Source organism: Psammomys obesus, unplaced genomic scaffold, assembly GCF_907164565.1.
Source record: "Psammomys obesus unplaced genomic scaffold, mPsaObe1.curated_primary_1811, whole genome shotgun sequence".
Taxonomy (NCBI): domain Eukaryota; kingdom Metazoa; phylum Chordata; class Mammalia; order Rodentia; family Muridae; genus Psammomys; species Psammomys obesus.
This window is the reverse complement of record NW_026596134.1, coordinates 25,727,176-25,752,004: the sequence shown is the minus strand read 5'-3', so window position 1 is coordinate 25,752,004 and position 24,829 is coordinate 25,727,176. Positions and strand designations below refer to the sequence as shown.

General features: G+C 50.9%; 1 protein-coding gene across 1 annotated transcript in view; it reads right to left on the bottom strand.

Moving 5' to 3' along the window:
- The window catches only part of Mideas (mitotic deacetylase associated SANT domain protein), a 41,170-nt gene that overhangs the window by 9,686 nt on the left and 6,655 nt on the right, over positions 1–24,829 (bottom strand). The window contains 4 exon segments of the mRNA XM_055592947.1: positions 1,183–1,528; positions 9,916–10,215; positions 11,048–11,962; positions 11,964–12,713. Coding sequence (XP_055448922.1) covers positions 1,183–1,528; positions 9,916–10,215; positions 11,048–11,962; positions 11,964–12,470 — 2,068 coding nt within the window. The 5' untranslated portion in view covers positions 12,471–12,713.

Genomic DNA, 24,829 nt, shown 5'->3' with positions numbered 1-24,829 from the left:
ATACTCCCTTCCTCAAAACAAAACAACACACAAAACTTCTGTTGCTGTCCCCCTGTTAGCATGACACAAAACCTGAAACCCTCAGCTGTTCAAGGCCTTTCCCTGTGCCCGCCCCTCCCCCACCCACGGCCCAGACTCCCGACCACAGGGGCTAACCTCGTGGCCCTCCTTCCCCCTGCTCAGTCCCAGTGCCTGCCCCTCCCACTCTGCAGTTCAAGCTCAGCTCTGTCTCCACCCCCTCCCAAATTCCTTCCTTATCTCTCCAGGCTTCTGCAGGCTACAGACTGTCAGCCTCATTCACTGGGTGTTGGTCCTACAACTGCTAGGAACCTCTGCCTTTCTACCTCCCAAGCTTTCTGGTCACTTCCCTAATGATCCCAACCGCACTTTCTTTAGACTAGGCAGTGATGTCCCACACATTCTTGGAGCCCAAAGAGGATACAATTCAAGGTCTTACACCCAATGCTCAGTAAACACTTGTTGGGCCAGCTGACATCTTCTCGGCTGTCTGCTCTCTTCAGCACAAACCGAGCCGGAGAGAGAAACTTCCCAGGGTAGAAAAACCTACTACTGTTTGCCAGCAAAGGGCAATTTCCACCCACAGACACCAGGAGGCACTAGAGAGCCACACCAAGGACAAGTGGGGTCAGAGGTTAACAGGATGAAGAAAGCACCTGTAAGGGATCAGGTGACTCCACTTTCCAATCGAAAAGAACCCCTTTGTGAATTGGACTTTTTTTTTTAGTCTCACACCATCCAGGCCTGTTCTTGACCAAAATGACTGTTCAACAGGCACAAAGGACCAGATCAGTCACCTACTATGAATGATGCTAACGTCTCTGATCCCCACCACAATCCACAGAGGAGGTAGCCATTAGGCTGAACCATAGGGAACTGCTATTTGTCAATCAGCTGAATATCGGCAACTCTATCATCAGCCAAGCATGACTAATCCCTGCCCAACACTGAAGGGACTGAGGTCTGAGCAGATCGGCTTGCACGGGGAATGTGACAGTCAACAGTGGCACCAGGATCAGAATCCAAGAAGCCTCATCCCAGGCCCCCTGCCCTGGGGGGATAGATGCAGAGTTCCTCCTACAGCGTCCAGCCGCTATAACCACCCAGCAGACGGACCGGTCCCTCCAACCTTCCCACCACCACGGCCACCCCGAGGTCACTCACTCGAGCGGAGCAGGGTACGATGGGCGCTCTTTGGCGTGACGGGAGGAGGAGCTGGGATGCTGCTGGTTGATATGATAGCATTGAAGTAGAGGCCGGAGCCTTCCCGGACGGGGCTAAGGATGGGGGGTGGCGTGTAGGGGGGCAGCTCAAAGCTCCGCTCGGAGGGGTGGTCAGCAAGGCGGACGGGAGAACGAAGATGGCTCTGGTAGGGGGTGATGTTGGAGTAGACAGGAGGGGCGATGAAAGTGCCAGCCTTGGTGGGGATGATGAGGGGCTCCGGCCGTGGCCGCTGCTTTGGTTTCCTCATGGAGGGCTCCCCCTCCAACTTGACATTCAGGTCTTCAGCCTGGAGAAGGAAACAGACAGAAGAGGCTCAGCCTCTTGTGCCCCCAGAAACCAGCAGACTTGACCAGATTCTGCCGGTGTCATCTCCAGAACTACCTGTGGGCTGTCTCGGCCAAGGCAGTCTGGAAGATGAGAAGAGCTGAAGCCCAGCTCACTGTCTCCTCTGGGCAGATTCAAAGGCTAGCAAACCTCACAGAGAGGCCAGGGTAAGTGTTTAGATCTTGGAAGCCATCTGTTCTACTTTCACTCTTTCTTTCTTTCTTTCTTTCTTTCTTTCTTTCTTTCTTTCTTTCTTTCCTTCCTTCCTTCCTTCCTTCCTTCCTTCCTTCTTTCTTTCTTTCTTTCGGCTAGGTGATGGTGGTGCACGGCTGTTAATCCCAGCACTTTGGGAGGCAGAGGCAGGCGGATCTCTGTGAGTTCGAGGCCAGCCTGGTCTACAGAGTGAGCTCCAGGACAGCCAGAGCTACACAGAGAACCCCTGCCCTGGGTTCTGTAAGAAAGCAGGCTGAGTGAGTCATGATGAACCATGGCGGGCTTGCTGCAGCTCCAGCCCGTTTCCAGCCTTCACTTCTTGTCCTGACTCCCCTTCATGCTGGACTGTGAACTCTAAGATGAGACAAACTCTCTCCTGTTCAAGTTGCTGCTGGTGTTTATCATAGCCAACAGGAAAGATGCCTCCTGAGTGCGCCAGACATCCAGACAAAACCATCTCTCACTATTTACAGGTAGGGGATTTCAATTGTTTTGAGTAATTTTTTACTTTTAAGAAAAAGAAGCTAGGGGGAAGAGAGGCAGGAAAGGAAGAAAGGCAGGCAGTAGTATGTATGTATTCTGATTCCAGCCAAAACTGTTTATGGCAGAAATGATACAATGTGAACTGTGCCTCAGAATAATTCAAGGTCAGAGGCGGAGGCGGAGGCGGTGGCGGTGGCGGTAGCAGCACACACCTTTTAATCCCAGCACTCGGGAGGCAGAGGCAGGCAGATCTCTGAGTTTGAGGCCAGCCTGCTCTACAGAGTGAGTCCAGGACAGCCAGCGCTGCAAAGAGAAACCCTGCTTCAAAAAAATCAAAAACAAACAAAACAAATAGTAAGAGAATAAATCAAGTACAGGTGAGATAAGACTGTCGTATTTTGAGGTGACTGTGAGAAATGATTAAGCATTCACTCACTAGACCCTTCTCGGTTTTTATGCATGATCAGAAATGTCTGTAATATAAAGAAATACACTTAATAAACAAGTAACAAAATATAAACTCCCTCCCACCCCCAGCCACAGAAGGAGACCCCAGAAAGCAGACAACCTTGGCCTTCTTATCCTGGAGGATAAGAAGTAATCCTGGAGCCCTCTAGTGTTGCGAAAACCCTCACAGACAGGGACTCAGAAGAGGCAATCCGGGGTCAGCTCGGCCATTACCCGGCCCTGTGACCTTAGGTCAGTGCTCAGGTTTGCAGCGGTTAGAAGTTTGACGATGGGGAGAGGGCCGGGGACCTGCACGTGTTGGGCAAGTGCCCTGCCAGTAAGCTGCACCAAGCTCCCTGTGCAAAGGCTGAATATCATTTGCACCCCAAGCACACACTCCCGTGGGGGTTTAACCCTCAAAGCCTCATGTCAGCAGGAGGTGGAAACTGAAGTCAGAATGGTACTTAGAAGCAGGGAGGTGATTGATTAGGTTCAGATAAGGTCATTACAGGGGAGCCACTATTGTTGGATCTTAGGTGGCCTCAGATGAATGCAGACAGAGACCAGACACGCAGACAGACACCTATATTCCCTATCTGTTTTTTGTTGTTGTTGTTGTTTTTTCTCCCAGTGAGGTGCTGCAATTATCTTAGAGCTCTTCCTGCAAGATGACAGTCACCAGAAAAAGCCCCTGGACTTTGTACCTCTAGAGCAAACTGTTAGGCTGTCTCAGGTGTTTGGTTACAGTGATGAAGCGCAGACTGATACAGTCTCTAGACTTTTCTGGACCTATTTCCTCAGGTATGAAATGGAGGTGTTGACTATGGAGTTGCTCAGGCTCCTTCCTACCCCTTCTCAAGACAAACTGCCAGGCCTCAACTTCCAGCCTCTAGCAGACTTTCCCCCAACCCAGAATAAGGCCTCAGAGAGCCGATAAGCTTGAATTAATCACCTCACAGTGATCTTGAAGGCCCTGCCTCTCGCCTTTTAACATGCATGCAGGCCGGCTCTCTGACTGAATAAACAGGAAACCTCTAACTGAATACAAAAAAAAGACATTCCCGAAAATATCAGAACAAACCGCTTGGCAAAGAATTAAAGACCCAAGACCTGGGGTGGGTGTGGGGTCAAACAGTTGAGTCCAACATCTGAGCAGCCTTATGCCTGCGGGTGAATCAATCCTATTACTGCAAGAAGCAACTGGGAGAGACTAAAGGCTAAGCAGAGTTGAACAACTCTAAGAGCTACCAGAATAAAAACTGTGGCTCAGAAGATCGGAGAATGGCAAACAGGCTTGTCCTTACAGGGAATAAGGCTTAAATCGCCTCATCTGTTTCTGATTAAGTAAAAGTGACTCAGGATTTCTAGGGCCCTAGGCCCTAAGGGCCCATCAGAGGTCAAGATAAATCCTCTTGGGAAGAAGAGAATTGGAGGGACACAGACACGGACAGTCAGGCACACACACTAGCCTTTCAGGCAAATTTTAACAATGAAGTCATGGCTTCAGGTGTGGCAAATAAAATGACATATAGAGATGAATTCTAGGAAGTGGAAAGATGTTATAGAAGGCTTTAAAGTGATGTCCATGGTGGGAAGATGCTAAAATGAGTGTTATTGAAGGAAAAGAAGATTGTGCAGAAAATAGTGAGTATGGAGGGCTGGAGAGATGGCTTGGCAGGGAAAGTGCCTGACACTCAAACAGCAGGACCCCAGTTGGGATCCTCGGAACCCACATTAAATAAAAGCCAGATGTGGCAGCAAACACTGGTAATCCCAAGGCTTCGGAGGTGGAGACAAGAGGATCCCTGGGGCCTACTTAGCCAACCAGTCTAGCTGAAGTACCAAGCTCTGGGTTCAGTAAGAGAAAGACATCCAACACCATCCTCTGGCCATCACAGGCACACATACAAGCAGGCACATCTGTACGCATATGCACACATATGAACTCTAACACACAGTGCTGGAGTTACTCCTCCATTTTCAGGATATCTAGTGCTAAAATAACAATGTTAGGGGTCTGTAGAGATGGCTCAGCGGTTAAGAGAACTGATTGCCCTTCCAGAGGACCCAGGTTCAATTCCCAGCAGCCACGAGGTAACTCACAGCTAACTGTAATTTCAGCCCTGAGGAACTGATACCCTCTTCAGGCCTCCATGGGCACCAGGCCCGTCTGGGGCACATGGGTATATGTGCAGGCAAAACACCCATTCACACAAAAGCCAACAAACAAGTAAATGAAACTAAGAGGAGCTGGACATGGCAGCGCATGCCTTTGATCCCAGCGCTCAGGAGGCAGAGTGAGAAGGAGCTCAGAGTTCAAGGCCAGCCTGGTCTACAGAGCTAGTTCCTGGAACCTACTCTCTCAGGGCTTCTACACTGAGAAACCCTGTCTCGAAAAACAAACAAACAAGAAGAAGAAGAAGCAGTATTAGGAGCAGCCCTGTGTTGGGAGCCGGTGTACAACTGTACATTGCACAATCCCAACCTTGCTCTGTTAAGAGAAACTGAGGCTGTGTAGACGGCTCAGTGAGCAAAGTACTCGCCACACTAAGTGTAAGGACCTGAGACTGGATCCCCAGCACACAGTTAGGTCAAGACACGGCATCTCCCTCTGTGATGCCAGCCCTCCTATGGCCAGATGAGAAGTGGAGACAGGAGAACCCTGGGAAGCTTGGAGGCCAAGTAGCCGGAGGACACTCATAGCAGCAAACGGTCAGACTGTCTCCACCAAGGTTGAAGGCACTGAACAGCAGAGGCTGCCCTCCGACTTCCACACACATGATGGGCATACACACACACACACACACACACACACACACACACACACACACTTCTTTCTAAGCTAGGCTAGACGGCCCAGTGAGTACAAACAGTTGCCAAGCCTGGCAACTCAAATTCAATCCCTGGAACACACACAGTGAAAGGAGAGAATGGACTCAAGCAAATTGCCCCTGGCCTCCACATACACACCCTACACATTCACACTCACAATCAAGTAGAGGCATGGGGGCAGGAAAAGCCGTAAAGTCAAATCTACCTTCAGACATCACTGTTCCTTTGAGACCAAGGGTTTTTCTATAAAGTCCAGGTTGGCCTGAGCTGGAAGATCTGCCTGCTCTCCCCCCCAAGCCCTAGGATTAAAGGCGTGCGCTACCATGCCCAGCTCACATTCAGACATCTTGCACGGTCTGATGCTACGTTCTGGATGTGGTTTTCTCCCCAAGGGTTCACAGTGCAGAGAACTGGTCCCCAGCACAGGCCGCTAGAAATGAGGACTACTCAGGGCCATCAAGCTGGGGGCATGGCCTCTAGAAGACACTGATGCTGAGTAAAACTGAGGAAACTCTCAAGAGAGAAAGCTGTTAGAAAGAGCAAGCAAGATTCCTCCTGCTTCATATCTGCCTGTGTGTCTGTCTCTGTCATGCCATCTGACATACTGTGAAGGAGCCAAGGGGATCCTTACTAGAGGCTGAAAACAAAGCCATTTAATCTTGGACTTTCAACCTCCAAAAAACACCAGCTTCGGTTAATGCAGCAACAGAACATGAACTAATACACTTAAAATTCAATTTTAAAACAACCTGATTGATATACAGGAAAGCAAGATGTGATCTAAAAAATTATGGAATGCCAGGGGTGCTGGCACACAGCTATAATCCTAGCATGCAGGAGGCAGAGGCAGGTGAATCTCTGTTTGAGTCCAGCCTGGTCTACATAGCAAGTAACAGGCCAGACAAAACTAGAAAAAAAAAATGGAGTCATGATATAAACCTTTAAGAACTAGATTTATTCCACACAATAAAATTAAAGGTCAGAAGGTTGAGACTTTCATCAAAAAACTTGAAACTCTGGTGACAATCAGGCAGAGGTGAAATGGGGCCAGTGAGATGGCTCAGTGGGTAAAGGCATTTGCCACCAACCCTGACGACTTGCGCTCAAGCTTAGAGTCTCACACGGTGGGAGGAGCCAATTGCCGGAAGCTGCTCTCTGATCTCCACAGCAACACAACGGCACATACGGCCCACATAGGATCGGTCAATCAATCGAGAGATAAATAAACAATAGATGTAAAAAAAAACAGTTCAGATTTTTAAAATTTTGCATTTCTTTTATGGGTCGTGAGTGCCTGCCTGCAAGTCCACGCCACATACATGCAGTGCCCACAGAGGTCAGAAGGGGGCACTGCATCCCCTGAAACTGGAGTTACAGATGGTAGGGAGCCACCACGTGAGTGTTGGGAACTAAGCCTGGGAACTAAGCCTGACAAGTACAAGTACTCTTAACCACTGAGCAACCTCTCCAGCCTCAAATATTTTAAGTTTAGCAACTAGCTGGGCATGGTGGCACAAACTGTTAATCCTGGCAGTAGTCAGGCAGAGACAGATGGGTCTCCGTGAATTCAAGGCCAACCAGGGATCTTACCTTCAAACAAACAAACAAACAAACAAACAAACAACAAAAAAATCAAGTCAGATGGCCATAATAAGCATTTGATGAATGGGTTTAACGCAGCAGACACAACGAAAGAGAGAATTAGCAAAATGAAATAGATCAAACTGAAATTCAGGAAGAAAATAGGAAAAAAAAAAAACTGAGACACAAATGAAATGGACTAACAAACACATAACTGGAAATACAGAAGGAAAGGCGAGAGAAAAAGCTCAAGAAGGAGTTCAGAAGCACTGAACACTCTAAGAAACATAAACAGCAAAACTGTGAAAAACCACCAAACTACACTGCAAATCTTGACGGTGACAAGATAAAAATATTCATTAAAACAACAATAGTGGCTGTTGGTCGTGGCACACGCTTTTAAACCCAGCACTGGGGAGGCAGAGGCAGGCGGGTCTCTGAGTTCGAGGCCAGCCTGGTCTACAGAGTGAGTTCCAGGACAGCCAGGCTAAATAAAAAAACCCTCTCTCGAAACACCAAGTATGCAAGTAAAACAGTGAGTCCTTGATGCTGCAGGGACAATGGAAGCCCGAAGACAATGGGTGAGGTCTTTAAAACTCCAACAGAAAATAGCTACAGACCTAGGTTCCACCCTCAGCAAAGTTATCCTTCATAAAGGATATCAAACGAAACACTTTCAAAAAAAAAAAAAAAATCAGTAAAATTCATCAATCTCAGACTCACACCAAAAGAAAACACTAAGCAGTGTTCTTAAAGTAACATAAATTATCCAAGATGGGAGCTGGAGAAATGAGAAAAATTAACAACAACAACAAAAAATGACACACATAAATGGGGAGATTGGAGCAAATCAACAACACTTAACTAAATAGATATGTTCTGTTGATATTAAAATATGAAGAAACTAAAATACCTGCTGATAATTCTTCAAGGTGGGGATTGGCAGGAAATGGGGTTAAAACCTTGTAGGAACTTTGTTCTCTCCAGGAAGTGGTAAAAGTACTATTCCATTAGATTTTAATAAATGAAGGCTGCATATTTTTTAAGTCTCCTCATCCAGGGAATGAAGCTCTATGCCATAAGGCAGTCACTGTTTAAACCAAGCTGGCCTCTCCCCTACACATCTACAGAGCGCCAGCCATGTGATACCTGTCAGTGAACTAAGAAAGCAGTCTCCCTGCAGAAGTCCAGGTAAGAAGCCTACTACAGTAACCATGAACAGAGAAATTAGTATGTAACTAATATGCTGTTGACGAAAGGGAGATGGGAGTGACAAGCCCAGCCAACTGAAAGCACAACGGGGAGAGGGGAAACAACACAACAGAACACAACAAAGACAGGATGACGTAAGCAGACCACTAACAGCAGTTGACAGAGTTCAACCTAGGTATATCAGTCATTATATAAAGTCGAGATTCTAGCAACAGAGTCTGAAAAGGTGGATCTTCAGTCAGACAGAAGAATGGCTATTGCCAAGGGATGGAGCAGGGGTGAGGACTGCAAAGATGATCACCAAAAGAAACAATTTCAGTAAATGGGAGGTAGAAGTTCATTAGGCCTATTGTACTGTATTACTGTACTGTACTATTGATTATTCTATTAATTTATTTCTCTTAGAAACATTGCTAAGAGACCAGATCATAAATGTTTTCACTATAAAAAAAAAAAAAGACTATGGTTCAATAGGTCTACTATGTATATACCTATGTATATGTGTGTGTGTGTATATATATATATATATATATATATATATATACACACATCATACTGTAGACCATGCATGCAATTTTTATTAATAAGTAGATTTTTTAAACCTGTAAATTGTACTGATGCTCTTATTAAAAGACAAAGGTTGCTAAGGCAGAAAACAGCAAGCCGCAATTATATACTCCTTGAAAATATTCCTGAAGAATACAGAGAAGATGAAAGTGCATGGATAGAAAGAAACAGGCTGCCAACATAACCAAAGGAACCCTGAACACCAAAAGAAGCTAAAGATGAAAAGAAACTCCTCACAGTTAAGTCCCATCCAGGTCCATGTGTGTACACACTGAAAACACTCTATCAAAACAGGGACAAAAGCAATGACAGGAGTAAAAGACCTTAGAGGAAGATTCCACCTCTTCGCTCAGAACTGAACAGAACAAGAAAATGTTTTTACGTCCCAGAAGCAAGCTCAGGGTCTTCACTTTACTAGGAGCCATTAAAATTTCCTGACCTGCAAAAAAAAAAAAAAAAAAGCACATCCTACATTCTCCCTAACAACCACCATTGTCTCCTATCCTCTGCGTACCTTAGTACAAGTTTGATTTGAGAAATAAAAAACAGCCAGTGCTCTTAACCACTGATCCATCTTTCCCCAATAACTGGAAAGTCAAATCAGTGGGTAAGAGCACTGGCTGTTTTTTCCTGGGATCAGGGTTCCATTCCCAGCACCCATGTGGAGGCTCATACTGCCTACAACTACAGATCCAAGGGAATCTCTCTTCTAGATTCCAAGGGTACCAATTACAAGTGGCAAATAGACATAAAACACAAAATTACTTTTTAAAATGTACACTGGGCTGGGCATGGTGGCACACGCCTGTAATTGCAGCACTTGGGAGGCAGAGGCAGGATCTCTGTGAGTTCCAGGACAGCTAGGTCTATATAGCGAGACCTTGTCTCCCAAAAAACAAAACAAAACAACACAACAAAAAAGAAAAGGCAAACAGTGTCTTCCTGGGTTACTTGAGGCCTTTGGAACTAGAAGCCCTCCTTCACTGGACCAGCAGGTGAATACCCCTCTCATACCTGAGCCGGAGCGTCTGTCCCAGGAACTCGGGCGGACCGCCTGCCGGTCACGATGACTGAAGGCTTGTGCTCAGTGGGGTACTGTTCGAGACCCTTCTCATCCTCATCAGCACTTCCAACTTGGGCCACCTCAGTTGGACCCACAGTCCTCACAGGAACAGACACCGGGATAATGAGGGGCGCCATCCCGCTCTCCTCCCGAGCCCGCTTGGCGGCTAAGGCAGGCTCAGAAAACTCCACCCCGCACTTGCCGGTTGAGGCCAAGACGCTCTTCTGCTTCTCCTCAGAGCCATTGGCATCCTGGGTGAGAGGGAGATTGAGGAATGGCAGTGAGGTTCAGAAGAGGAGACCACCCGTCTGCTGACCTGGGGCACCCACGACCACTCAGTCCAGCAACTCAATCACCTACTGCTCTTTGAGAGCCTGGCCTTTCCTGGACCATCCCTCTCCCTACACGTTCTCAGATATTCTCCACAGCCTCCCCTCTGCCTGGCTGCGCCACCCTGGCCTGAAGCAGCAGAGTCCAGGCGGTCATTTTAGTCCAAGGGCGGCTTGCACATGCTTCATCTGACCTACAGGCTGTGACCTGTAACACAGCATCTGGCTGGGGCGAGACCAAGGGAGGCCTTTGCAGCTACTTCCTCATGGTTATCTGACGAGGGTAAAGCCCCCAAATTCTGTAGCCTCCTGGGTGTCACCCTGGACATAAAGGCGACAGTGGCTGGGAGGCGTCTATCCTGACTACATGGCTCAGCTTCTTCACTGAAACCGGGGACAGGTGACAAACCCTTGCTATCCAGTTTGAGGAGAAGTTACTTTTGAGCAAGCATAAAATACCATTAAAACCCCAAGGTTAACACCAAGTGCTCAAATCCTGTTCGGTTTGCCTCCCTTTCTGCCTTTAAAAAAAAAAGAAAGAAAGAAAGAAACTTTATTACAACGTTCCTACCCGCCAAACTCCATTGGCAGAAACCTCAGGGCCCTGCAGGTCTGGGTGCCTCACGCAGGGGTTTTCTGAAGGAAGAACTTCCATTTCCTTTAGACAACCGAAAAAACTATCCTAGAAAGCCCAGCATCGTTTGTTATTTCCCCCCTGACCCTCCCCCATGGCAGATGCAGCCCTCCCTCTCACCTGCAGCGAGGCCAGCTCCACCGCCTTCTGCGCCAGGGTCAGCAAATTAGCCTCCTGGGACGCCCTGCGCCTCCGCCGTGTGCTCTGGATCACCCCGCCTCGTATCGTCTGCCCACAGTCCCCCAGCACCCCAGCCCTCATGACCTCCTCGTTACCCAGGGCAGGAGGCTCCCGACCATTGGGTGCCAGTCTCTCCCCATCAGCCAGCAGCTGCGACTCCCTCAGTTCTAACGGGAATCCCAGGGCTTCAGGATACGGCTGCCCCAGGGCGCCCGGCGGCGGTGGCTGCTGCAGAGGCCAGTGATGGAGGAACAGATTGCCCGCGGGCTCCTGCCCGGCTTGGGTGCCAGCTCCATCGAGGGAGCTGGGAGGCAGAATCCCCTCCTTGGAGAGACGGCGGGAGCGGCGCGGGAAGGACATCTGGGGCTGAGGTAGCACAGGCTGTGGGGCAGCGTCCTGCAGGAGGGCCTTGCGCAGTTCTGGGTTCATGTCCGGGTTGTGGGGGAAAGGGTAAGGGGCCATGCCGTGGTGAGCCAAGTGGGTCTGTCCTAGTGGCCCACCGGGTGCCAGGCCAAAGTCCTGGGGCTGCTGTGAAGGCGGTTGATGCATGGAGTAGAAGTTCTCAAAGAGCTGCATCTGAGGCAGGGCTGCCGGTTGCTGCTGCTGCTGCTGCTGCTGTTGCTGCTGCTGCTGCTGCTTCGGAGACGGGAAGGTGGTGGTGGGATTCGAGGGCTGCGGGCCCTGCCGGAAGACCTGGCGGTTCACCTGGTGACCAAAGGCCAGCTGGAAGGGCTGCAGGGGCAGTGTCTGGTTTGGGGGTTTCTTGGCTGCATGGAAAGAGTTCAAGGGTGCTTGGGGCCGCCCCACCTCCAGGGGCACTGCGTTTCCATAGTGATCCAGCTGGGGACCCCCCCGGTTTGTTTCCCTTCAGGGCCTCAGGGTGGTTATAGTAGGGAGAGACCCCCACGCCTGGATGAGGGCTCCCTTTGGGTCCACTGTAGAGAGACAGGCGGTTCCACGCGGGGTGGGGCGGGGGCTGGCCAGGTTGTTGCTGCCAGCCACTGTCACTGATACCTCCACCCCCTCCACGCTCCAGGCCCCGCCCGGGAGCCATCACGGAGTTGGGCCACTTCACTGAGCTTACTTGGGCCTGCTGGGACAACATGGCTGCCGTGGTCCGCTCAGACCCGTACACCACATTGTTGAGCAGCGCCAGGCTGTTGGGAGGGGGCAGCTCCCCGGGCTGGGTGGTGGAGGCAATCCCCGCTGGACCTTCGTGGGCCCCGTACTGCTCCTCTTTTGCTCTGAGGGACTGTGGTGGAGCCTGCAGCGGCGGTGGCTGTTCCTTGGCAGCTGGCTCCTGATTCCCAAAAGGGCAACGCTTGCGCTTATTCTGAGCCTTGGGCTGGGCCTGGAGGTTCATGGTGCGGCCAACTGAGCCCTGGCAATGAGACGCCCTTCAGTAGCTGCCCATCCCTTGGGAGAAGGTCCTGCTGGAAGCCTGGCCCCAGTCCAGTAGCCAGTGAGGGCGGAAGAGGGGCAGAGGGAAAAACTCAGGAGCCCTCAGGCTGGAGCCAAGAAATGTCCGCTGGTCCTTCCTCTTCTGGAGAGGCTCTTGAGCTCTGCTACACTTCCCCAGTCATGATGCTGCACGGGGTCCTGGAGCCTGCAGAGAAAAAAAGCAGTGACAGGATCAGCCACGGGACCCCTCCGTGTGAGCACCAGTGTCCTCCTGCCTCAAGTCGCCGAGGAGCCCTGTACGCAGGGCACTGCCAGGAAGGCAGCAGGGTCACTAGTCTCCCCGGGTCTGCCCTCTCCTCTCTTCCCACCACCTCCTGGCTAGACTCCACTCTGCTGCATTTGATTGTGTAATTTGTGCCCTGTAAGAAGACACAGGCTTAGGGGCCAGGTGGGGCTGACACATAGCTTAAGCCCCAAGTTAAACTGAGAAGGGAAAACAAAGGACGAACAAAGAGCCTTGTCCTATTCAACCAGGATCCAGCACTGCGCAACCTGGGCCTGGTCCTCCTTACACATCGTCTGTCTACACAACAGCCCCAGACCCGGAAGAATATTCCTCTGGCCCCTGCCTCCTTTTGAAGCAGAGGAAGTCAGGGGACAGGGACTATTCCAGCATGGCCACCCCATACTCTGTAGTCACACCAGGCTCTTGCAAAGCCCGGGGCCCAGAGAGCCAGGCTTGCAGCCTTTTATGCTGAGGCATGTAGGTGAGGCCCCACCCCTGGGAAGAGCCGCTGGGTGGGGCTCTGGCTGCCACAGTCTTTCTCAAACTAGCCGGGAACCTGTTTTGCAACCCTGGCTGGATAGGGGCCCAATTTAGTCTAGTAGCTGGTCAGCAGCCGCTGCCGGCAGCCCACTGCCACCTCCTTCCCCTCTGCTGCTAAAGGGTGGCTGGCTAGAGCAGGGTCTAGCACAAAGGGCGTGGAGTTCTAGAAATTAGGCCCCCGAGGCTTCCCGGGATGGAAAGTGTGCAGTTTTTCTACTTCACCACAGTTTCGTGGGTTAGGTTCCTGGGATTGGGGCTTTATACATGCCAAGCACCTGTGTGAGTCAGGCTCCCCACCTCAATTCTAACTTGATGTTTAAAAGGATTGTTATATGGTTATTGCTACAGAACAGCTGTAAAAATACATAGCCGGCGTTTTAAAACATCCATAGCTGCTTGCTTTATCGTTAACTTTTTGTTCTTCAGCTTATTTCTTTAGTCGGTTGCTTGTTTTCTCCCCGGGAAGTTGATAGGAGTAGGTTATACAGCCCACCAAGTTCCCCAAGATTCTGGCCTTGGCTCACTAAAGTGGGAAGGCTAGGGGTGGGCAAGGGATGAATCCGCAGATGTTTGTAAACTCGGCCCCTGGATGCAACAGAGATTACCATGGCAGGTGGGGCGGTTTCCAGAAAACCGGCAGAGAACAGGCCCCGAGTCACAAGCCCCGCCCACGGGGAGCCCTGCCCACACCTGCAGTTCCCCTCCCAGACACATCACGCTATCGCTGCTCTGCACGTTTCCGCAGCTCCGGCCCTGGCTCCCGGACTGGCCTGCCTGCCAGCCTGGCTGCCTGACTCACTGGAGGCCCCCTCCCTCTCTTTCACTTTCACCCAGCACCGAGAAGGGGAGTAACTTCCTCCTCCATTTCCTTCCTCAGCTCCTGGGCCTGCAGACGGTGGGAGTCCCCCGGCCTGTGCACTCCTTTTGTTTTCATTTGTGGAAACTGCGGGACAGAGGGACAAACGGAAAGAGGGCATTGAACCACCCTAGCACCAGCAGAAAGGGGAGAATTTGGACAAGAGCTCAGAGCCGGAGAACCTGTTTGAACAAACCCTTCTCTTGCTTTTAACGGCGTCCCCCTCTCCCCTCCCCCCTTTCATAGGCAGCCAGACCAATTCACAGCAGAGAAATGAAAGACAGCAGGGGCCGGAAAAATCCTCCTGCGGCCCCCGTGAAGCTGAAGGGTAGGACTGCAAGTTCCACCTATCTGAGGGAGACCCAAACCCCAGGCAGAGGAAGGAAGGACACGTGAGAGGGGAGGAGACAGGCCGCGACAGGACAGAGGGAAGGCCAGCAGGCCATGTGCCTCTAGGGAGGTGCAGGCTCAGGGATGCTCCAACACGCACTTGTGCCTGTCCCCGCTGCCCCCCCCCCCCCGCGGGAGCCACAGCATGGGCTCTGGGGGCCTGGAACAGGGGAAGGCCCACGTGGCAGGCGGACAGGGGTGCATGTGCAGACATTTTCCTGTCAGAGGGGGCCTAGGCAGGGGAATGGCTATTCAGTGCCCGGTTCTGGGGGAAGGGAGGAGCTGGAGAACATGAAATGGAAGTCCGGGAAGGGAGCGCCTCCGGGATGTGGGATACGGTTGCTCTTGCCAGTGGGTGTGTAAGTCAGGGGGTGGGATCAGCTGTTCTGCTTCCTCCCCTGCACAAGAGAGAGAAGCCATCACCAGGCACAGTACAACAGGAGAGACAGGGACTCGCACAAGACAGGAGGCTGGTGTGGGGAAAGGCTCAATCGCCCCATAAGCTTCTCCACAGAGGTTCCCCACAACCTTCCTGCCGTGCAAGCAGAGAACAAGCTTACAGGCCTAAGAGACGAGGAAGTGGGAAGGGCCACCAAGGCAGCCAAGCTCTAAGTAGCCCTGACAGTAATCATGCAGCCGGCTTGCCTGTGCCAGGAGAGTCCAAAGTACTCTGTATATATATTTTTTTAATTCTTATATCAAGCAGCGAGATTTTAACTCCCAATTTGAAGGTAAGCTAGGTAAGGATTACAGGAACAAGGTAATTTGCCTCCGGTCACACATGGTGATGTCACCAGGACTTGAAGGCCGGCATGTCTCTCTCTCTCTCTCTCCCCACATACCACTCTGATTTTAGGCCCCCTGTGCTCACCTTTCCTTAGGCCCAGGACAAGGGCTTGCTGGACACAGACAGCTCTTCATTAGCTCCGGCCAGTCCTCTCCTACTCTTGTTTAAGTTCTGGCAGGTAACCCTCTCCCCAAACATACCTGAGACCTCCAATCTTAAGAGAAGCAAGGAAGGCGCCTCACCAGAGACAGCAAGCAGGTCTAAGGTCCAGCTGCAGGGGTCATGACACCTGCACTGGCTACAGTGGCCCGTGCCTAGACTCTCTAGCCCTGCTTCAGTCTTGGGTGCCGTGGTAGGGCTTTCAGCTCTCAGAGTACGCTGGCACCTCCCACCCTTGCAGGACCGAGCCACTTCCTCTCCTTTCTCCTGTCCCACCCTCACTCTCCTCGGCCCCTCAGGTGTGTAAATCAGCCTGACCTTCCTCACAGTGAGGAAGAAGGAAGCCACCTTCTCCAAAGACTGCCAGCTAAAGGGCCAAACCCCCTAGGCTCATGAAGAGGGTGAAAGGAGAAACCCCAGCAGGCAGGTCACCCCTGGGACCAGCGCCAGGGCCCCTGTCAACGGATGCAAGAGTACAGCAGAAGGAAAGCCACAGCCACCGTGGGGCCCCAGACGCTGCCACCACTTTGTCAGTCTATGTGACTGGCTGTCACGCTCTGTCTTGTGGTCCCTTCCTCTAGGAGCCTCCCGGCTGCAACCAATCTCTGACCAAAGAGCCACAGGTGTCCCCAGGCTGAAAACAAAGCCAACATCATTATCAGTGGCCTGGGACCACTGAGGGCCTCAGAAAGATCTTTGGTGGAAAACATCCTCTCTAGAGAAAAAAAAGAAAGGAAAACAAAACAACAGGGTGCACCAGGCAAAGGAAAGAAGTGCTGACCCCACATATGGGTTTCAGAGACACATGAGACGGTTCTAGGAAGTCCTTGGGTGTACTACGTGCTAACAGTCACTAAAGGCACGCCAAGTGACATAGCAGCCCACCTGCTTGCCTGACTACGGCTGGCCTGTCCAGGAGAATCTACAGGTCCCTTAACACAGGAGAGGTTACAGGACCTGTAACAGCCCCTGAGAGAAGACTGGGCCACTCACCAGCTGCCTGGGCCATTCAATTTGCTCGTCTGGGACACAAGATTGCCGTGAGTCACAGGCACCAAGGATGGGGTGGCCCAGCCTGTTCCAGGGTCATAGTGGCTCAACTCAGAAATGAAGGTTAGAGCCAGCCAGAAAGCCCTCCCAACCCTTAGAGGGCCCTACTCCAAACTGTTTCTTTAGAGGCAGTCTTACTAGAGACTTACTCAGGCTCAAACTCTAGACCCTCTTACCTTAGCTGCCTGAGTCCTGACGTTACACATATGTGCCGTCCCTCCCAAGTCCAGCTCAAGGAAGCACAGGAATCAGAGCTTGGGATCCGCTACCCAAGAATAAATGAAACATAACAGGGTACCCTACAAGACCCTCACCTGCAAGCAAGTCATGTCTCTGAGCACTGAAAAGGCCACCTCTGGGACAAGTCTGAACCACCCACCTTGCCCAGAAGTCCCCAGAGACTCTAGCTCCTGCTGGCCTCTCCTAGCTTCAGGCATGAAGAATGTGGTCAAGGCCTCATCAACCTATTTCCCACAGTGCCGCTAGGTCTCTGACTAGGCTGGGTGCGTGCCTTTACACCTTTTCATGTTTGGCCACGACTCTCTCATCCTTTTGCCAGTGCTTCGCCTGGGAAGCTCTCTGACCCCAAGGCTGGAAGAGACATTGCACAGTGAGCTTATCCTGGTCGCCTGACCCCACCCTCGTGCAGCAGCACACCAACTCCCAGTGCCTGCTTCCTCACCTCTGCTGCAGACCCCGGTGCCCAGACACTTGATCTGGAACTGCCCACTCCCAGGATCCGCGGCACTTCAGAACTCACCCAAGCAAAACTGCTCACAGGCAGACATCCAGCCTGGGCCCCTGCCTAGTCCTGAGGCCAGTTTATCTCCCAGACAGACAGCACAGTTCCCCAAGCTGCTGAGGTGATAGAAAGGGTCCACACTAGCTCTCTCCGACAACACACACACAGAGCCCGTGTCCTCTCCGACAAAGCTGGACACAAGTCCTTCTCCAGTGGCGGGCCTGTGAGTCATTTGCTCCTGGACCATCATTCATGGCCCCATACTACAGGCAAGCCACCTGGAAAAGTACCAGCTCTCCTGTCCCCAAGGCTTCTCACCCCTGCCTGGGCCATGGCCAGGGGTGCAGGCCTTTAAAGTCTGTTTACCTCATGCCCTGATATAGTTAGACTGGGTCTTAAAACACCAACATGTATCTAAAACATTAAAAGACCATACCAACAGGCCTGGCATGGCCAAACTGGGGTCCCTAGTCCAGGTTCACTTTCTGACTGGCCCTTTCTCAGATAACTGAGGTCTCTGGCTACAGCCAGTGTTCTGGAAATGCCATCTTGGGCCAGTTAAGAGTTCTGAGTATAAACCTTACCTCTAGACACAAAGTAGCTGTCAACATGCCATTTGTCCCCCACTCTACTGCAACAAGGAATTCCCTCTCAGGCCAAAGGTTTGTCCAGACCACTGGAAAAAGAAGCACTGTTCTCAAGGGTTTTGCATGCCAGTGAGAAAGAGGCTTTGATGCATAATACCTGACACAGGGAGCATCAAGGACGGCAGAGCAGGCAGGAGGACTACGACTGACCCATTCCCCAGACTGAACTTACGCTCAGAGCTGCAGAACCTAGGTGGACAGGCTGGGTAGGGAGTCCCTCAGCTACAGAGCTGGATGGGCTCAGAAATCTGGCCCAGGTTCAAACTGGGCTTTGACAGCTAAAAGGCCAACACGAGGTGCTTTTAAAGGGCTGTGTGTGAGAGGGGGCTCCTCAGCATGATAAGGTTCTCAGGGACCCAGGCCAGGCAACCACCATAATTGCCTTCCTCTTCATTACCCCACAAACACCAGCGAGATGTCCACCGGGAACCAGGATAACCAGTTTCCTTTTATAGGGAGAAGGTTCATGCAGAGAGAAGTGCAGCTGAAGCAGAGCAGCAAGCGCCCAGACACAGCCTCCACTGAGGGACTGACTGGTTGCTTACGTACCAGACAAGTGTCACCACCAACTACAGGAAACCCCTCCCAGTAAGGACTCAAGGATCAGAAAGACAAGGGTGACGCTGACAGCTACATTCTCCGTAAGATAAGGCCGGGCACATGGCTCAGAAAAGCGCTTGCCACTCAAGTGTGGGGTTCTCAGTTTCGATCTCCAGCACCCGTATCAAAAGCTGGACATGACAGAACACCTATAACCCCAGTGTGGGGAGGTGGAGACAGGTGCCCGCCATCTAGTCTAGCCAATTGCCAAGGTCCAAGTTCAGTAAGAGATGTGACTCAAAAATCAGGTCGAGATATGAATGAGGAAGACACCCAACACTGACCTCTGGCCTCCACACTCACATCTGCACATGCACAAACAGCCCTGCAGCCATGTCCTCAAACGGCTGAACCTTGGGTGAGGGCCTCCCGTCACACCACCAGAGTCTGCTCTTACTCTTCCCTTCTGGAAAGGTCCAACTCCCTAGTAGGTCTAGGGCAGGGCTCTCTGGAGGCTGCCTGAGTGTCCCAGTGCCAACCTCGGCCCTGAGCCAAGATCCAGAGGAGGCCAGTCACGGGGGCCTTGCTTAACACTGCCCGCCCTGCCTCTTCCCCCACTGCACACGCCCTGCCACAGCTGTGCAGGTCTGCCTGGGCCCCTTCAGCCATTCAACAGGCATTTGATGACACTGGCTGCGTGCCAGGCTCGAGGGAGACACGGGAGACAAGGCATGGTCTTTGCCCGGTGAAGCTCCTAGTGAAGCGGGCAGAGACAGATACAGAAACACACACCAACCAGAATGCAGGGAAGGGGAGGGCTAGAGATAAATACAGAGGACAGGTGACCCCCAGGCAGTTCCCTCTTTGAGCTTCTGCTGGAGTTGCCCCTTCTGCCTCTAGGTCCAGCTTCTGTAAGCTCTGCTGACGGTCTGTCTCCAGTGCATACTGTCACCCTTCCTGACTCTTCTTGCCAATCCCTCACTGCTCCACACTGCTTCATGGGGCTTGTCTTGGGGACTGGGTATCCGTCCCAATAATCTCCACTCACTGACTGGTTCCTGCATTTGAGGAACCAAGAAGGGAACCTAGGTAACAAGCACCAGCCACACAAAACAGTACCCAAAACAGTACCGCCAGTGCTGCCCGCACACCCAAGGTACACACGCACTTGTACGGACACTCTTTCCCAACTAAGGCACGAGGAGAGGGAGGCTCTGAAAAGCAGCTTGGCCCAGGAACCAGGCTGCTTGCTCCAAGTCAGATAGCTGTCCCCTCCCCCATCACCACGGTCTTGCAGCCTGTCTGTATCCTGCAGTGAGTCTCAACCCCATCCTGGGTCTGAAACGGGGAAGAGAGGAAACAGGAGGTAAACCCGTAGTGCTTCCTAAGGAGCCTAGACAATGTGCTGGAGCTGGGGAGAAGATGGAGAACCAGGGCCAGGCAATAAAGTTTCCTAGGAACCATCACTGCGAGGGTAATGTTCTCTGTAGAAGACACACGGGTCCCAAGGAGCCCTCCTGGGCGGGTGATGTCTGCTTCCATCACCCCTGGGAATGACTATGATTGTCACAGAGCCCAAGGTCCATCTCATTTGACTCTCAGTTTTCTCTGTTTCACTTTATAGGCCAGGAGGGGAATACTCAAAAATATATACTTAACACAAATGAAGGCAGAAATGGTGGAAATATAGAACAAGACATAAAAATGAAATGGCAAAATGAGGCATAAATTCCACCTTATCAACAACTACTTAAAATGTCAGTCAATGTACTAAATAAATACTCCTTTTTAAAGGCTGTGGTAGGTAGAATTTTTTTCGTTGTTTTTTGTTTTGTTTTGAGACAGGGTTTCTCTGTGTAGTCTTGATTGTCCTGGAACTTGCTCTGTAGACCAGGCTGGCCTCTAGCTCACAGAGATCTACCTACCTCTGCCTCCTGAGTACCTGGAATTAAAGGCATGCACCACCACTTCCAGCTAGAATTTCTTAAAGATGATCCAATTATATGTGTTTTACAAAAGACATAAATAGTTTAAAAAATAATGAATAAAGAGACAGATGCTGGCACTGTGAGAGGCAGGGGCAGGCAGCTCTCTATGAGTTGGAGGCCAACCTGGTCTATCTAGTGAGTTTCAGGCCTTCCAAGGCTACATAGTGAGACTTTGTCTCAGCCCCACCCCACCGCAAGAGAAAGGACAGAAAAGAGGTGCTGGGAAGATGGCTCTCACTGATTGCTGTAAGCGTGAGGGCCTGAGTTCAGATGTCCAGCACCCACATAAAAAAAAAAAAAAAAAAAACTGAACGAAGCCGTGCACATAGCCCCCAAGGCTGGGGAGGTGGACACAAGTCGATCCCTGGGGCCAGCAGGCCAGCCAGTCTGGCCAAATCAGTGAGCTCCAGCTTCAGTGAGAGATCTGTCTCAAAAAATAAGATAGTGAGAGGGCACTCTCTGATGCTGACCTCTGACCTTCACACACATCTGGCACACACACACATACACCCCTACACACACATGAACACTTAATACATTCGCAAAATAAACATACACACCAAAAAAGTAGATAAAAGATAAAAGAATGAAATAAAAAAATACAATACAAATAGCACCCAAAGGAGAACTGGAAGGACCGCACAGTATTTGAGTAAAACTGATCTTAAAGCTGGGATCAGTGGGGTAAGCCTGTAGTCCCAGCGCACAGGGAGGCAGAGTCAGGTGGATCTCTGTGAATTCAAAGCCAGCCTGGTCTACAAAGCGAGTCTAAGACAGCCAGGGCTACACAGAAAAAAAAACCAACAAACAAGCAAACACACACACAAAAAACAAACAACCGTCCCCCATCTTTAGACAAAAACTGTTACTAGAGACAAAGCAAAAATATGTCACGGTAACAATGATGGTCCATCAAGAAACTACTGGTTATAAACATACAGGTACCTGACAACTACGAAACAAAACCATGAAGCAAACGCTGCCAGAATTGAAGGGAAAAGCAGTCAATTCAACAGTTATCATCAAAGACTTCAATATACTACTTCTTATTTTATTTTATTTTATTTTTTTTTTTTGAGACAAGGTTTCTAGAACTCAATGCAATCCCATGGCTCAAACTCTCAAGTGCTGGGATAAATAAAGAAGTGAATCCGCAAACCCAGACTCAACATTCCATTTTCAAAAATGGACAATACAATTAAACAGGAGATCAACAAGAAAACGACCGTCATCCAGGCGTCACTTGCCCGACGACAATACCATATACTCTCTTCAGAGAGCACGTGCGCTAGGGACGATCATAAATCAAGGAAGTCTTAATAAATTTAAAAGGACTGAAATCATACCAAGTTCGTTCTTTTGATTAAAATGACCGAAGATTAGAAAGCAGATAATAAATTTGAGGAATTTGCAGAAAACAGAAGTTCAAAGGCCTGTTCTACTCCCCCGGTTTGTAAACGCCACCTCACCCCTCTTCACGCATGGTACATCTTCAACTTCTGCAATCGTGTAGGCATTTTCTTGCCCTTTCCTCACGCCAGACACACTGATCCTGACCCCAAGCCTGAGCCCAGAATTAAAATAGCTTTCACAAAGCCAGGTGTGGTGGTGCACACTGTTAATCCGAGTACTCGGTATATAGAGGGAGGGGGATTTCTGTGAGTTCGAGGCCAGCCTGGCCCACATAATGAGTTCTAGGCCCGCCAGAGATACACAGTGATACCCTGTCTCAAAAAGGGGGGTAGGGGATGTTAAATAGCTTCAGGATGAAGCAGCCTTTGCATTCAACAGATCATCTTGCAGCTTTGCTTTTTTCCTTGGGGAAAAAAAATGGCCACAGGCCGGTATTTCCACTCTGTGGTCAGTCTACAGAATACCCTAAATGTACGTGCTTCCCAAAAGACAGGAGCTAACATTCACAGGACACTCACCTGAACCAGACGCTTTGCAAACCCTGACTCATTAAAGCCATCCTCGCCAGCCCCATGAGGAGGGACCCCATCCTTTCCACTGAGGTTAGCTCAGGCTCTGCTGAGTGTGGCAGAATCAAGTTCCAGATGTTGTCTGCCTCCAAGGGCCCCCTCTTCGCACCCTACCACACCTGTGGTTCCCAGAAGGAACGGACACTACTTTTGAGAAGTCTACAAAGCCAGGTGGCCTCGGCCTTTCCTCCCAACCCCATCCCAAGGCCGCTCTTCCCGGGGAGCATTTTCAGCCAGGGTGTGGTGTGGTGTATAACACCCCTCTCAAGAAATGATCCAAATCCTCTAGAAATATTCCCCGACTGGGGGTGGGTGCTGATGAAAAGCTCCTGAAAGTGAGAGAGCCCAGATGGTACACAGGCCGTGGGGAGAGCATGCAGAGGTTAGGCTGGAAGCTGCAGGTCAGCAGGACCTCAGTCAGGTAAAGGCCTCTCACCACATCCGGATAGCCTGGGCCTCTCTCCAGAGCCACCTAGCAAAGCAGAGCTCAGCTGGGAAAGCTGAAGCGGTTCTAAGTATCGAGGGCTGTCCATGTTCATCTGACCTACCTCCTCATTCAGCTCAGTAATCCAGAGAAAGAAATTTGTCTTCAGATACATGGCCGGGAACAGAGCCGGGCTCCGGAGGCAAGGACTTCAAAAACAATGCTTTATGCCTTCATTTAAGAAGGCCCAGTTCTTGGCAAGACACTGGGGGAAAAGCTGGAGCCAAGGTCAACCACACCACTACACAAACACGTCCATTGAGGGAGCTGCCGTGCAAACACAGTGCTGAAAACTCCTGCTTCGTCCTCACAAAGCAGACGTCTCCCCCTCCCTCTTTTCCACCAACAGACCTGTAAAATTCTAAGGGGTCAAAGGTCACAGGAGCAAGGTGGCAAGCCCAGGACTGGAGCCGAGACTGCCTGTCTCTTCCTACAAACTTTTTCCTCAGAGTCTCATGCTTAGCCTCTGGTTTGGATGCCACCGAGCTGTTTGAAACGGATGACAGGAAAGCCAGGCGAACAGAAGCCTCCGGAGATACCGCTTCTCCCTGAAGACTGTGAGACGATGATGCTCTTACAAGTGTGGCTGGCTGGGAAAGACCCAGTAGGTGAGTGGCTCTGGAGAGGCTACGGCGATGCCCGCTGCCTGGGGATCCTATGGAAGAGCCGTGTCTTTCCCCTCAGGAGCCGCAGCTTCCCATCCTCTCCAGCATTACCCCCGCAAGCAAGTGGCTTCAAAATAAAGCCTGCCCTCCCCAGGCCACCAGATACCCCAAATGCCCATAAGGCTCAAGTTCTTATCCCTCCCCCTGATGCCCTGAAGCCTGAGTCCAATCAGTTCCATCCTTGGGTTCCTATGGACACTGAGCATCTGATCAAGTCCCAGGCAAGCACATCTCTGCATGGGTTCTATTGCGTCTTCTGAACTTAGGTTTGTAAATAAAAGCTGCTCATGGCACATGCTAAATGAGGGAGAGGGAGCCTAGGAACCACAGACTCCCAAGATCTCAGCAGAAACCCCTGCTTTGTGGCCGATGAAACCAAGGCCCAGAGAGGTAAACTGACCGTGAGCCCATGGTCACTTGCCCTAAGGACACACAGATGACTATGTGAACAGAGCTGTGGTTAGGGCTGCCCAGCGGATGCCCTCACATTTGGCACCTGTTTTAGGCAGGTGTGAAGAGACACCACGACCAAAGCAACTCTTATAAGAGAAAGCATTTATTTACTCGGGGCTGGCTTACAGTTCCAGAGGTTTAGTCCCTTATTAGTAATGGTGGGGAGCATGGTGACATGCCGGAAGACATGGTGCAGGAGAGGTAGCTGAGCTGTTCTACATCCAGATCCACAGGCAGCAGGAAGAGAGAGACACTGGGCCTCGCTTGGACTTACAAATTGATAAGTCTACCTCCAATGACACACTTCCTCTAATAAGGCCACACCCCCTAATCCTTTTCAAACAGTGCCACTCCCTGGTGACTAAGCATTCCAACAGATGAGCCTGGAGGGAGGGGGACATTCTTATTCAAGCCAGTACAGCACCCCTTCAGACCTGCCAGGTCCTTGACAACTGTTTGGCTCATGAAGCTGGGAGCCTGGTGTATGGGGTCATAAGCCTTCATCCACCCCAGGTTTTCCTGGCTTTCCTGCTCTCAAGAGGGACAAGACCCATCTGGTTGCCGGGCTAGGCATGAAGGATATTGGTGTCTGCTTGCCTGAGGCAAGAATAAAAAATGGAGGTGAATGCATTCCCCGATGTTCCCAGTGACCTAGAAGCACAAACACCAGCTGCCAGGAATGCTGGGTTCCCAGCATGGCTGTCCCGAACCTCTTAAAAGGTCTGCAGGGTAGGTGTAGAGAGCTGCCCATC